Source organism: Hyperolius riggenbachi, chromosome 2, assembly GCF_040937935.1.
Source record: "Hyperolius riggenbachi isolate aHypRig1 chromosome 2, aHypRig1.pri, whole genome shotgun sequence".
Classification (NCBI taxonomy): domain Eukaryota; kingdom Metazoa; phylum Chordata; class Amphibia; order Anura; family Hyperoliidae; genus Hyperolius; species Hyperolius riggenbachi.
This window is the reverse complement of record NC_090647.1, coordinates 546,210,509-546,225,028: the sequence shown is the minus strand read 5'-3', so window position 1 is coordinate 546,225,028 and position 14,520 is coordinate 546,210,509. Positions and strand designations below refer to the sequence as shown.

Sequence of the window (14,520 nt, the reverse complement as noted above, 5' to 3'; positions counted from 1 at the left end):
CACTCCTAAATCGCTTTCCTGTACAGTAAAAAAACAGCTTTTTGCTGATTGCCAATGATCAGCAAAACGCTACCAAAGCGCCCAGTGTGAACTAGCCCTTAGGAAACGCACATCCTGCACCCTTACCCTGTGCCACAGGGTTGTGTATTAAGTCCTCTACTCTTTGCACTTTTCATCCATGACTGCCAGCCTATCCATAACTCAAACATAATTGTTACATTTACAGATGATATGACGGTCACTGGGCTTATATCGGACAATAGTGAAACTGCACAGGGAAGAAGTTAGGAACCTGATGGCATTGTGTGACATTAACAACCTGTTATTAAATACAAGAAAAGACCAAAGCAGTTATTCTGGACTATAGGACCACCAAAAGGAGGAATCACAATCCGATAATGATCAATGCAGAGGCTGTGGTGAGCGTTTACAGCTTTACGTTTTTGGAAGTCACCATTGCAAACCTGTCCTGGGCTGACAATGCTTTAGCTGTAACTAGCAAAGCACAACAACACCTCTACTTTTTGAGAAAGCTAGGAGCGCTACCTTTCCACATAAGCTGCTGGATAATTTCTACAGATTCTCAATAAAGAGCGTGTTGTCCAACTGCATGACGACCTGATACATCAGCTGCTCCAAGGAAGAAACCCTGCAGCGGGTTGTAAAACCAGCATCATCGTCACTAAACTACCGTCACTCAAACTCTTGTAAACTGTGTCATCCTGATTCAAAACTTCTTGCACAAACGCTTGTATCAGACTCGCTGTATGAGAAGGGCCAAAAGCATTATGAAGGACAACACTCACCCTGAAAATGCATTGTTTCAGCTCCTACCATCAAGTAGACATTTTAGATTAATCTGCAGCCACACAAACAGACTGAAAAACAGCTTTTTCTCATCTGCCATAAACTTTTTAAACTCTGTATCTTCTCTGAAATATTTTTATTATTGAACATGTTCAATTAGTCATACTGGTAATATAGAATATACTATTTATTAATGAGTGTAATAGTGGTTATTAGGATGCTAACCACTTAAAGAGAACCCGAGGTGTGTTTAAAGAATGTTATCTGCATACAGAGGCTGGATCTGCCTATACAGCCCAGCCTCTGTTGCTATCCCAAACCCGCCTAAGGTCCCCCTGCACTCTACAAGCCCTCATAAATCACAGCCACGCTGCTGACAAACAGCTTGTCAGAGCTGGCTGTGTTTATCTCTATAGTGTCAGTCTGCTGCTCTCCCCGCCTCCTGCAGAACTCCAGTCCCCGCCTGCATCCCTTCCCTCCCTGCTGATTGGAGGGAAGGGACGGGGGCAGGGACCGGAGCTCTGCAGGAGGCGGGGGAGCAGCTGAGACTGACACTACAGATGTAAACACAGCCGCACAGCACGGCTGTGATTTATGAGGGATTGCAGAGTGCAGGGGGACCTTAGTGGGGTTTGGAATAACAACAGAGGCTGGGCTGTATAGGCAGATCCAGCCTCTGTATGCAGATAACATTCTTTAAAGAGTAACTGTCAGGCTGCAAAAGCTAATTTAAACCTCTATTCGCCTGTATTAAACAGTTTAGAAGGAAGCCAAAAAGGCAATACTGAAGTTAAAAATCTGTGTGCTAAACTGAAAGGCTGTTAGACCCAAGCTCTCAAAAGGATGAAAGGCCGCATACCATTCTGGGGCTGCTTGGGTCCTCCCCTCGGCTGCTAGTGAGAAAGTACAGGCTCATGTTACAACAGAGTAGCACTGAAAAATCTCCAGGCAGAGTACACTGCAGGAGTCCGCTATTGTTCCTAGCCACATGGCTAATTAATATTCACTGCACAGTAGTGTTTTACATTACCTATCTTTTGTGTGAGTGAATCATCAGGAAGCAGGCAGGACATAACAACACATTTGGCTTCATAGGAGACAGACAAACATGGAACCTGCCATGAGCTGTCAGGAGCATCATTCTCTGCAAATACTATATAAAGATTCTGTGAAATCCAAACGTGGACAGTGAAATGCATATGTAATGTAAGTACAGCCAATATTAAGCTACTGATATATGTGTTTTTTTTCTCTGAGACCCTATACCTAACAGCTCCTCTTTAAACACACCTCGGGTTCTCTTTAACCACCTTAGCGGTATGGACGAGCTCAGCTCGTCCATTACCGCTGGTGGCTGCCGCTCAGGCCCTGCTGGGCCGATTTGCTCCCTGTAAAAAGCAGCACACGCAGCCGGCACTTTGCCAGCCGCGTGTGCTACCTGATCGCCGCCGCAGCGCGGCGATCCGCCGCGTGCAGCGGCGAAAGAGGGTCCCCCCAGGCGCCCGAGCCCTGCGCAGCCGGAACAAACAGTTCCGGCCAGCGCTGAGGGCTGGATCGGAGGCGGCTGACGTCAGGACGTCGGCTGACGTCCATGACGTCACTCCGCTCGTCGCCATGGCGACGAGCAAAACGAAACAAGGAAGGCCGCTCATTGCGGCCTTCCTTGTTACTGCGGATCGCCGGTAGGAGATCAGAAATATGGGATAGGAGCGCCCTCTAGTGGGCTTTCATGCAGCCAACTTTCAGTTGGCTGCATGAAATAGTTTTTTTTTTATTAAAAAAAAACCCTCCCGCAGCTGCCCTGGTGATCTTAATAGAACGCCAGGGTGGTTAAAGGATAACTGTCAATAATAACTTCTTTTTTAACACACACATAACCTCACTGACACTGATACTACACTAACACGAACACTAACTAACAGTCCACTACACTTAAAGCGGACCCAAACCAAACATTTTTTTTAATTAAAAGTATTTAGTTGCACCACTCATACAAAGATAAATAAACACTCCTTCAAGCCTATGAGCATTTCAGTGCATGCTTTTCACCCTTCTCTTTTAATAACTAGGGTTAGACAGGTGGCAGCCATTAGCAATTCCTCCTTTGCCAGACACCACTTACTCCACCAGTTTGCCGGATTCTGTCCCGGCAATATGAAGGGAAGGGAGGGGTTCCTCCAATAAATGTAAAATATTTTATATTTGTCATCATGCAGCTGAAAAAAGGCTGCTATTTATTATTATAATTTAGAAAATAGATTTTATTTCTGAAATCTTGTATTTTTAATTTGGGTCCACTTTAACACGAACTTCACTGTCACTACATGTAAGACTAACCTCACTGCTGCTACTCCTAACCCTAACCTTCCGTCCATTACACCCAACACTAACCTTCCACTACATTTAACATTAACTATTGAGTGAGTGTGTCCCCTTTACCATTCCCTATTATTCCATCATAACCATTGCATTGTCATTTGCTGAATGGCCACAGTCTTAGTGTTGTTGAATCTCCCTGCTATCCTGCGCACACAGCAGTACATAATAGCTCAGGACTTCACCAGCAATACCTTATTCAGGCTAAGCATACTGCAGTCGCCTACAGTATATTGTCAGTGCATTTGGCATACTTTTATAGGCTATCGCTTGTACACATTGTTCCATCCTGGGACCTGTGGTCCCACCTTCCACACAGCTTAGCTGGTAGTGATTTGCATTGTTTTTTTAAATCATTTTTTTTTTTTTTTGCACAATTTTGGCATCCCTTTGAGAGGGACTAGTCCAAAACCTGTCAGTGTATCAACTGTGACAGCCACCCAGAAAAAAAAGTTATAAAATAGTTAATTTCAGTTTGGGACAAATGTATGTCTTATTTGTATGTGCACATGTGTATTTTTATTTTTACTATTTTTCTCAGTAGTGGTTCACTAAAAGAGATGTTGGCTTCTCCACTGTTGCCAAGGTGAATTGCTGTAGGATGCTTTTTTTAATCCTCTCTGTGTAATGAGCATAAAAATGACATGATTTCCCAGAGTGCATTGGGAGGATATGGCTGGGTGACATCACAGCTTAGGCAAAACATCACAGGGGGGGGGGGGGGGGGGGGGTGTTACATACCAATATACAGTAATGTATAGATATAAAAAGTGTTTCTGATGCTAAAACCAGGATAATTAAGGTGAAAATGGGTATCCTGAATAACTGTTACTTATTTTATTTATATTTTATTTTTTTTTTCTTTTCTGTGATGAGTCGTTTTACAGGAAGACATGTTAAAACTAATAGCATGCCAGTGCGGAGTTAAAGAAAGTCCGAGGTGGGCACATAAAATTAAAGAAAACGTTGGCTACCTGATCCGGGGGGCTGAGCGGATCAGGTACCTGCAAAAACCGCTGCTCCTCGCCGCTCCTGTGGGCCGCAATGGCCCACTTTAACTTTCGTGACCTCTGGGTCACGACGCTGCACGGAGAGACTGTGTCTCTCACAGCATGCAGGGAGGTGAGGAAGTGGCAGGGGGCGCGGCCAGGGAGAGATAGCTGCCCAATGGCAGCTCAGGAAACCCTGCAGGAACACCTGGTGGGTGTTTTAAACAAGGAATCCCTCTCCCTGTGTTTACCTCCAAGATAACGACAAATATCGTTGCTAATCTCAGGGAGCTATAGCACTGCTGGAGGGGGGGGGGGGCAGAGAGCGGCGGTGGGGGACAGAGCCATGTCATTTGGCAGAGGAAATGCCTCTGTGTCCCATCTGCCCACCTCGGTTTCTCTTTAAAGTGAACCGAGCATCATTTTTAACTCCCAGGGCAGCTCTATAGCAAATTAAAAATGCCTTCTAAAACTGTGTTTTACTATTAAAGAAAAACTTTCATTTTACCTCATCTTTTTACATTAAAGGGTTAAAATCTTCTACCTCTTCCATCCGTGCAAGAACTTGTGGACAGAGGAGCAACAAATGGTGGAAGGCAGATAAGAAATAATTAAGGGGGCCATACACATAGATTTGCAGCAGATTCGACCATCAGATAGATTTCTGTCAGATGCCTGTCAAGTCGACTCTGACAGGAATCTATCTGATGTGTACCACACACTAGGAACAGATTTCCAATAGATTTCAGAATGAAATCTATTGGAAATCGATCTAAATGCATTATTGGTCCATTAGATCCAATGCAACTCTATGGGCCATAGATCTGCTGTCAGCAGCAGATCGACTTAGATTTTCCATCCTGTCAGATAGATCAAATCCATCTAAATCAACCGCCACCGATCTATCGATAGATTTGATAGAATCGATTTCCAATCAATTCTATAGGATCGATCGATGGCTGAAATGGACCGTTGTATGGGCCCCTTTTGACTTAATTGACCACAAACAAACCCTGAGTCTTTCCCACTGTACTTCAAACAGAAAGCATTAGTCCCACTTGAAGAATTTCACACCTTGCCTGGATAATGGCAGTGGAAAGGTAGGAGGGGGATGAACATCTCAAACATGGCAGCCCTTTCAGCTATTTGAAGCCAGTAGCTGCTTAGATCTCTTTAACCACTTAAAGGGACACTATCGATTGACATGTTATTTTCAATTGAGTTAGGACATTTTTGGGAAGTGCTGCTAAGTGTTGGTGGATACATCTGAATCCTTATCTCTCTGTTTACTGTTATCTAATCCCTTTCACACTTTTCTGACGCCAGTTCTGACTGCAGACTCCGCCATGAGGGGAGGGGTGTTTCCCTTCACAGTGCATCATTAACTCTGTGTGCAGAGAGCTCAGGCAGAGACAGGCAGAGCTTTCTTTAAAAGAGAGCAGAGGAAATGTATCTTATGTGCAACATAAACATCTGTAATTGTGTGTGTAAAACCTGATATATGAAAACAAAAGCCTGTCGGGTAATCTGCTTCAATATTACACTGCTCTTAGCAGGTCAGGTTGCAGAGATTCTTACAGATTCACGACTCTGCAAATGGGACATTCCAAATGTAGCTAAAAATCTGCACACAATGAATTAAAGCTTTTTCCTCTGATATTTAACATGAAAAGTAGGAAAATGTTTACACAGCTACTTAGACATTATTTGTACATTATCATTTTAGAACTAATGGTTTGATAGAATTCCTTTAAGTCTATTTGGACGAATATATCCATCCGAATAGACTGTGCAGTTGCTCCGCTGCCTGCTGTTAGCCCCCAGATCAATGAATGAGAATATAGTTCCGATTCATCGATCAACGTCCCCTGTGTAAAAAAAAAAAAAAAAAGTTTCCCTTCCTCTTTCTGGTTCCTGGAAGCGAGATCGTTCGACTGCGACTATATATATATATATATATATATATATATATATATATATATATATATATATATATATATATATATATACATTATATTACATTTAAAATTAGCTGTTTACCTCCCACACCAAATATTACCCAAATAAAAATTACAATTAAAAAAAAAACATAAATTATTACCTAAGGGTCTGAACTTTTTAAATATACATGTCAAGAGAGTATATTACTATATTTTTTAAAAATCCTAAGCTTGTAAATAGTGATGGACGCAAATTGAAAAAAATGCACCTTTATTTCCAAATAAAATATTGATGCCATAAATTGTGATAGGGACATAATTTGAACTGTGTAATAACTGGGACAAATGGGCAAATAAAATACATGGATTTTAATTATGATAGCATGTATTATTTTCAAACTATAATGGCCAAAAACTGAGAAATAATGATTTTTTTCCATTTATTTCTTAATCTTCCTGTTAAAATGGATTTAGAACAAAATAATTCTTAGCAAAATGTATCACCCAAAGAAAGCCTAAATGGTGGCGGGAAAAACAAGATATAGATCATTTCATCGTGATGAGTAGTGATAAAGTTATTGGCGAATGAATGGGAGGTGAAAGTTGCTCGGATGCATAAGGTGAACAACACTGTAGGGTGAAGTGGTTAAAGCATCTAAGCTTTGAGTTCATATTGCACGCCTAACAGGATTATTATCGCTGACGCTGATGAATGGAACACAATAGAACAAAGCATTCCAGAACAGAATGTAAAGGTCACTGTTTATCCCTTGATTTATTACATACAAGCCAACCCCTAAGCTTGCAATCCTATCCAAGCCTTAAAGTGGACCTGAACTCTTGCACAGGACAGAAGGAAAACAGAGAAATTATTATTATTATTTATTGTATTTATAAAGCACCAACATATTACAAAGCGCTGCACAGTAGATAAATGGTTAACATACAAGGTAGGACATACAGGAAACTCACAACAAAACAAGATCATGCAAATGATTTGATAACAGTAGTTCAGTGTCATAAGTGAAAATAGAGACTGTTTTAGTCCACAAGAGGGATGATTGACAGTAAGATTGCATAATCAAGAAATGCACCCTGTATGTATTTGGCTTAGTCTAATACCTCCTCATCTGTGACTAAACACAAGCTGTAATTTGATCCCTTAGCTGAGCCAGCTGACTGCCACAGCAGAGAGCTTGTTTGTAAACACAGGATGTTAACAATATGTCTGCTTCCATGAAAGTAGAATGTAGACACACTGCAGATTTATTGCAGGATTTCTATCAGCTGTAACCGCTTTAAAGGTTGTTTTGCTGTTGCTTGTCTTTTATAGCTGAGAGGAAGTTCTGAGTTCAGGTCCACTTTAACACTTAAAGAGAAACTCCGACCAAGAATTGAACTTTATCCCAATCAGTAGCTAATACCCCCTTTTACATGAGAAATCTATTCCTTTTCACAAACAGACCATCAGGGGGCGCTGTATGACTGATATTGTGATGAAACCCCCTCACAAAAAGCTCTGAGTACCGAGGTACTTCTGGCAGTTTCCTGTCTGTGAACCCTGTTACATTATGGGAAATAGCTGTTTACAGCTGTTTCCAACTGCCAAAACAGCAAGCAGCAGCTACATCACTTGCCAGCAGTAAAAATGTCACCATGTAATAAATGTTAGAATTTAAATTAGGGAATTAAAATATTTTACAATGGGCAAACACTGACTAAATCATTTATACATAATTATTGTAAAAATGAAGCACTTTTTTATTACATTATTTTCACTGGAGTTCCTCTTTAAATCTCCATGTTGGGCTAGTGTGGGCACCTTCACTACGGCCCTTTCAGTCTTATCCTCTTTATTTTCTAGTGAGAATGAGAGGGTAGGGCGAGGTTTACACTGCGTCAGCGGCTCTGTTCCCATGCAAATGTCATGCCTTGTATCAGTTGGATGTTAAAAATGTGTGCAGCAGTGTGTTGTGCGATGCAGCGGATGCATAGTCATTGAATGGCACATCTGGGCGGCAATGGACTCGCTGATGCAGAGCAAACAGTAAAAAAGGCAGCAACTATTTTTATGTCTGATGCGTCTTCCAGAAGTGCTGCCTCCCATAGGCTAGCATTACACTGAGTGCACATGCGCAGCCTATGAGGGACAGTAACTAGTGATGGCAGAACAGTTCCCCGCAAACATCTGCTGCTTGTGTGTTCACATTTAACGCAAATTTTTGATTCAAAAGTTAGCATTCTCATTTAAAGAGAAACCGTAACCAAGGAATGAACTTCATCACAATCGGTAATTGATACCCCCTTTCCCATGAGAAATCTTTTCCTTTTCTCAAACGGATCATTATGGGCAGGGCCGAGACAGAAGCGAGAGAGGCTCCAGCCTCAGGGCACAGTGTAGGATGGGGCGCAGGGCTGTGTCGAGACAGAGGCAAGAGAGGCTGCAGTCTCAGGGCACAGTGTAGGAGGGGGCGCACAACTCACTTAGCTATCATTCCCCTATTGTGTTTGAAGCAGAGAGAAATAAGAAAAGTGGATGCATGGCAGTGACTGCAAGCCAGATAACAAGAGACTAAGGAGTTGGGGGCCCTGGGGTGCCTCTTAGTCTAATAGCAATCAGTGTGTGACGGCTGGGGTGGGAGGGATGGAGGGGCGCACTTTGGTGTCTCAGGCTTGATTGCTGGAGGACCTTGTCCCGGGTCTGATCAGGGGGCTGTGTATGGCTGATATTGTGGTGAAACCCCTCCCACAGTGTGATGTCAGCACCATGGTTCTGATATCACACTGTGGAAGCTTTGTTGCATTGTGGGAAATAACTGCTGTTTCCAACTGCCAAAAATGCATCATCTCTTTCCACAGACATCACCTGCCAGCAGTAAAGATGTCGCCATGTGATAAATGTCAGAATGTAAATCAAAAAGCAATCTTATTCATTATGATGTTTTCACTGCAGTTCCTCTTTAACATTAAACCACTGATAATAGCAAAGCCCCATAGAATCGCCAAATTTTCAGGGTATGTTAAAGAAAACATTGGGAACGGAGGAAGCTTATTTTACAAAAAGCTCTTGTAGTTTTTGAGAAAATAAATTTTAGGCCTTGTTCACATCTTAAATTGAAATGGCAAACGCAAGCATTTTGCGCTTTTGTGTAGTATTTTTCCCCCCTCCAGGCGCTCCACTGTGCGCAACGATTTTGGGCAAATCGCTTTTGTGAGTGCTTTTGCAGAGCTATTCCGTTTTTTCACTTTCTGACGTCAGTCAGAACTCTGAACAAGATGGGATTTCTGTGCAAAACATTTTCCCACACTCTGAACAAAATGAGATTTCTGTGTAAAACATTTTCCCACACTCTGAACAAGGTGGGGTTTCTGTGCAAAACATTTTCCCACACTCTGAACAAAATGAGATTTCTGTGTAAAACATTTCCCCACACTCTGAACAAGATGGGGTTTCTGTGCAAAATATTTCCTCACACTCTGAACAAGATAGGGTTTCTACGCAAAACATTTCCTTACACTCTGAACAAGATAAGGTTTCTGTGCAAAACTTTTTCCCACACTCTGAACAAGGTGGGGTTTTTGTGCAAAACATTTTCCCACACTCTGAACAAGGTGGGTTTTTTGTGCAAAACATTTTCCCACACTATGAATAAGATGGGATTTCTGTGCAAAACATTTTCCCATACTCTGAATAAGATGGGATTTCTACGCAAAACATTTTTCCACACTCTAAACAATATGGGGTTTCTGTGCAAAACATTTTTCCACACTCTAAACAAGATGGGATTACTATGCAAAACATGTTCCTACTCTCAGTACATGAATAGAGATTCTCACCAGTGTGAAGATCTCTCATGCATAACAAGATGTGATTTTTGTACTAAACATATTTTCTCGATACCTGATGAATGACTGAGAAATGCCACGTGTGTCAATCCCTGCCCTGATGACCAACAAACAGCACAGTACACGTCAATATCATTCCCAGCCCTGGACTTGCTATAGCAAGCCCCAGAGAGATGACATTCTGAATTCTGTTGCATAATGTAATTTTGCTGACATTTTTTCTTTGAAGTATTCAAAATCAATTTTTTTCAAAAACTACGTCTTTGTACACAGCAGACCCCGCCCACCTCCCTGGTTCCCATTATCAGTCACCTCCCCCTGTCCCATCATCACCCACTGGAAGCATCATGGGCACAAACTGTGTTAAGGTGACCGTACACTCCTAGATTTTCTCTTGTAATGATTTTTTTTTTGTTAAACTTTTTTGACATAAAATTCACAAAAACTATTGATTGTACAGAGCAGAAAACTTTCGTAGATCGGGGGCAAGGGAGGTTTGGTGGTTGATTGGCAGGCCATAGCATTGCACACTGGTTCGATCGATTTTCAATAGATTTCCTGCTGAAATCTATTGAAAATAGATATGTAGTGTGTGTGATAGAAATCGAACCCCCGCTGATTAGGTTTTGATGGGAGAGGAAAAAATCATTTTGCTACATTAGATGGCAATCAGTAGGTGTATGACTTGACTTAGGATGGGGGAGGAGCTAGGTGATTGTGAGCTTAGATTTAAGTCCTGCAGTTGGGTATAACGTGGCATTAATCCTTCCAGTTTGTAGAGCTGAACTGAGGGGATTACTTATTTTTCAACAGAGGTGAAATTTTAATTTATGAATAACTCAAGGCAACAAAGGGATAACTGTGCTTGTGAGTATGGTTACCCCTTAAGGATGATTTAGCAGCGGATGAGAAATGACAGAAAACCAAGAACAGAACACGCCGTAAAAAGGTTGAATTACTGACAGCATTAGATGACTTGCTTGTAAAATGTTTTTCTAGGCTTCTTTTCTTCCTTGCCAGAGAGTAATGTTATTTTCTCTAAATTCTTTTACAGGGACCTTTCCTGCATGTCCTGCCAGCCATGCTGTCCGCGGCTGTCAGCAGGTTAGTATTGGCTAGGAAAGCCCTGGACTGACCACTTCTATTTATTATTATTATTATTATTATTATTATTATTATTTTTCTATTTTTAACCACTTCTATACCATGAAATTTTGTGCTGATCTGTGCTGCATGGGCTCTCCAGCCCACAGCACAGATCAGGTTGCAGCCAGGCCGATCAGACTTCCCCCCTTTTTTCCCCACTAGGGGGATGTCCTGCTGGGGGGGTCTGATCGCCGCCACTCCATGTGGCCGAGCGGGGGGGGCTCTTCAAAGCCCCCCTCCGCAGCGCTTCCTATCCTCCTTCCCCTTCCCTCCCTCTCCCTCCCCCTGTGAGTGGCGCAGGACGGATTTTCCTCCTGCGCCTGATGGGATAGGCTTTAGCCTATCAGATGCCGGCGATCCCCGGCCAATCAGAGGCCGGGGATCACCGATCTCCTCTACGTGTGTTTACATTTACCCTGCGAGCCGCCGATCGGCTCGCAGGGTGTTCACGGAGACACCCTCCGTGAACTGACATGGAACGTTTCCATGGAATACACTTCAGGATTCAGGGGCGTACATATACGCACCGAGAATCCTGAAGTGGTTAAAGTATAGAGTAGAGTTTAGAGATGTAACTTTATTAGTCATCCTGCCCCCACATAAAGTGAGCACACCAGTCATATTCCTGTAATGAAGCAGTTTTTGGTGCAATAATGCCCAAATCGACCATACAAAACCCTTCATGCTTGCCCCCCGCCCCATTGTAAATGTATGGCTATAACCCAGTAGTTCTCAAACTTTTCTGGCTGAGGGTGACCTGGATAAAGTTGAATAACCTGCTTCCATTAGTTGGGCAGATATTTCCTTGCCAGGGAAAGGCGTGCTGATCCGTTCACCCTTCTTCCCCGACTCTCACTCTTGTCCTCTTCTTCATTCGATCAACTTCTAGCACTGCTGGCGGTGACCTGTGACTGCTTAATCATCCCGCGCAGACATGGCACATGCTCAGTTCTATATGTCAGCTCTCTGAGGCTGAGGAGCAGCTGTATTTAGAGAATGTGAAGCAGGGGACATTCTCAAGCCTCTTGTGCTGCCCAGAAGCTCAAAACTCCAGGCATGCACACTAAAGAAGCAGCCCTCACATTGGTAAAAGGTCTCCAGGAAAATGCACTGGTCTGATTGATCTACGCGACCATGTTTTTTGGTTTTGGAGGTTATAGAGAGGACCTCCCGAGCCACCACTGTGCCAAATTGCAAACTCCCATCCCTGCTGATTCCCGATAGGCTGCACAAACCTATCTCTGGAACCAGCGGGCCTGGGGGTCTGCAGTTCGGCACAGAAGTGGCTCCCTACCTTCCAAATTTGGTGACTGTAGGTGGCATGGTCAGGGCCAGTTCTAGACTTTTTGCCCAAAACATTTTGAGGACCCTAAAGGTTGATTGTTAGGTAATTGCAGCTGCATTAGCCGGTGGCAATGCTCGGGGACATGGACAGAGGCGTGGTACTCCTGGGAAGAGCCCACAGCACACCAGGGTGCCACGGCACCCAGTTTAAAGGACATCCGAGGTGACCTGTGACATGAGATAGACGTGTATGTACAGTGCCTAGCACACAATTAACTTTGCTGTGTTCCTTTTTTTTTTTTTTTTTTCTTTCTCTTCCTGAAAGAGTTAAACATCAGGTATGCAAGTGACAATTTCTGTCCGGGTCAGACTCTAGCGTAACACTCACTGATGAGGAATTGCAGCCATAAAATACTTTCCTGTCTGTAAATGGCTTTTGAGAGCAGGAAAGAGATCAAAGGGTCAATAATTAATAGACTTGAGCTCTGGCATACGTCAATGAAGGTGTCATTGAGCAGAGACAATGAAACAGTAACAACTTAAAAAGTAGATTTAAATATGAAATAAAACTGCTGGATATCTAGAAAAAAAAAAAGGTAATTTTTAGGAGGAGAAGGATAGATACAATTGTTTATTTCATCAGCTTATTTTCACCTCGGATGTCCTTTAAGGCTATGTTCACATTATAAATTGCCAACGCTATGTCAAGCGGTGAGCGATTTATTGAGATTTTTTTTAATCGTTTTTCAAAGTGCTGCCTAAACGCTTTTGCAGAGCGATTCTGTTCTTTCACTTCCTGATGTCAGTGAAGAAGTGAACTCTTTGACCCGGAAAAAAACAAATACAATGTATTTATTCTTAAAAGCGCTGGGGAAATCGCTATACAAAGCGCTTTTTCAAGCGATATGCGATTTACCTATACCTTCCATTATAGGCAAATCACTCAGAAAATGGTACAGGCAGCGCTTTTGTAAGCAGATCGCAATCAAACCGCTCAGATTTGAACACTCTCATAGGGAATCATTGCAGAAGCGCAAACGCTTATAGGGCTTGATTCACAAAGCCGTAATAAATCAAATCACGGTCGCACTAGTGTTTTTAGCACGTAACGGCTTTCATGCGCAAGCGCAAATTTGCACGCGCTAATGCAAATATTTGCAGGAAAAATCACGTTACCACATTTAAATTCACGAAAACCGTTACGAGCTCAAAACGCTAGCGCGACCGTGATAGGAGTTATCACGGCTTTGTGAATCAAGCCTATAGTGTGAACACGCCCTTAGAACCCCTGCTATAACCTATATCCTGCCTTTTTTAAAGTGAGCTTCAATGCAACCACAGAAGAGCATTCATTGCGAATGAGTAGTTAATCAGTTACCGGTAACCTGGATCAGTGGCTTTCTGCAATGCTAAACAGTGCACAAGAATGGAATTTTCTCTGCAATCTCGGCTGCTCACTCACTCACCCCCACCCAGCATGCCAGTCTGAACCCATCACTGACTGTCGGGTCACACAGAGGTGCGGTGTCAGATAACAGCAAGTGCAACATCTCCTTCATGTCCACATGACTAATGGAGAAGTGTTTCTAGTTCTCAGGGACTAAGCGGGCCTCCTACAGCCGCTGAGGATCTAGGATTTGATGAAACTGGTAGTTTCCCTTTTTTGGGGCTTATGCAAGGAAACTTATTATTATGCCTGAATAGAAGAAAAAATTCTGTTAAATGCATAGAAGAAAAAAAAAAAACCTCTACGTTAAGAGCTTGTTCACATTGTATCCGTTTTTGAAAAATTTTAAGTGCGGGGGATTTTCTAAATCGCTTTGAAAGCACTTGTGCAATGAGTTCATATCAGAGAGGTTCGTTTGCGATCCCCTTTGAAAAGCGGTGCTTGAGCCATTTTTGATTTACCTCAATGGAAGGTATAGGAAAACCGCAAAACGCTCACAAAATCGCTTTGGCAAAAAAAATACATTGTATTTATTGTTTCTGGATTTTTTTTACGGGTCAAAACAACAACAACAACAACAAATGACATTTGTAAAGCGCTTTTCTCCCGTAGGACTCCAAGCGCATAAGCATGGTTCAGACCATCGTGGTACAGAGGAAGAATTTTATAAGTCCGGAAATGCCAG

General features: G+C 42.6%; 1 protein-coding gene across 3 annotated transcripts in view; it reads left to right on the top strand.

The window, feature by feature from the left end:
• The window catches only part of LOC137547330 (nectin-1-like), a 250,673-nt gene that overhangs the window by 222,428 nt on the left and 13,725 nt on the right, over window positions 1–14,520 (top strand). For 2 of the 3 annotated variants that reach the window (XM_068270805.1, XM_068270803.1), the window contains exon 7: window positions 11,013–11,062. In XM_068270805.1, the coding sequence (XP_068126906.1) occupies window positions 11,013–11,062 (50 nt within the window). Of the gene's footprint in view, window positions 1–226; window positions 890–11,012; window positions 11,063–14,520 lie in introns of those variants that run through there. The other variant, XM_068270806.1, reaches the window with a different exon arrangement.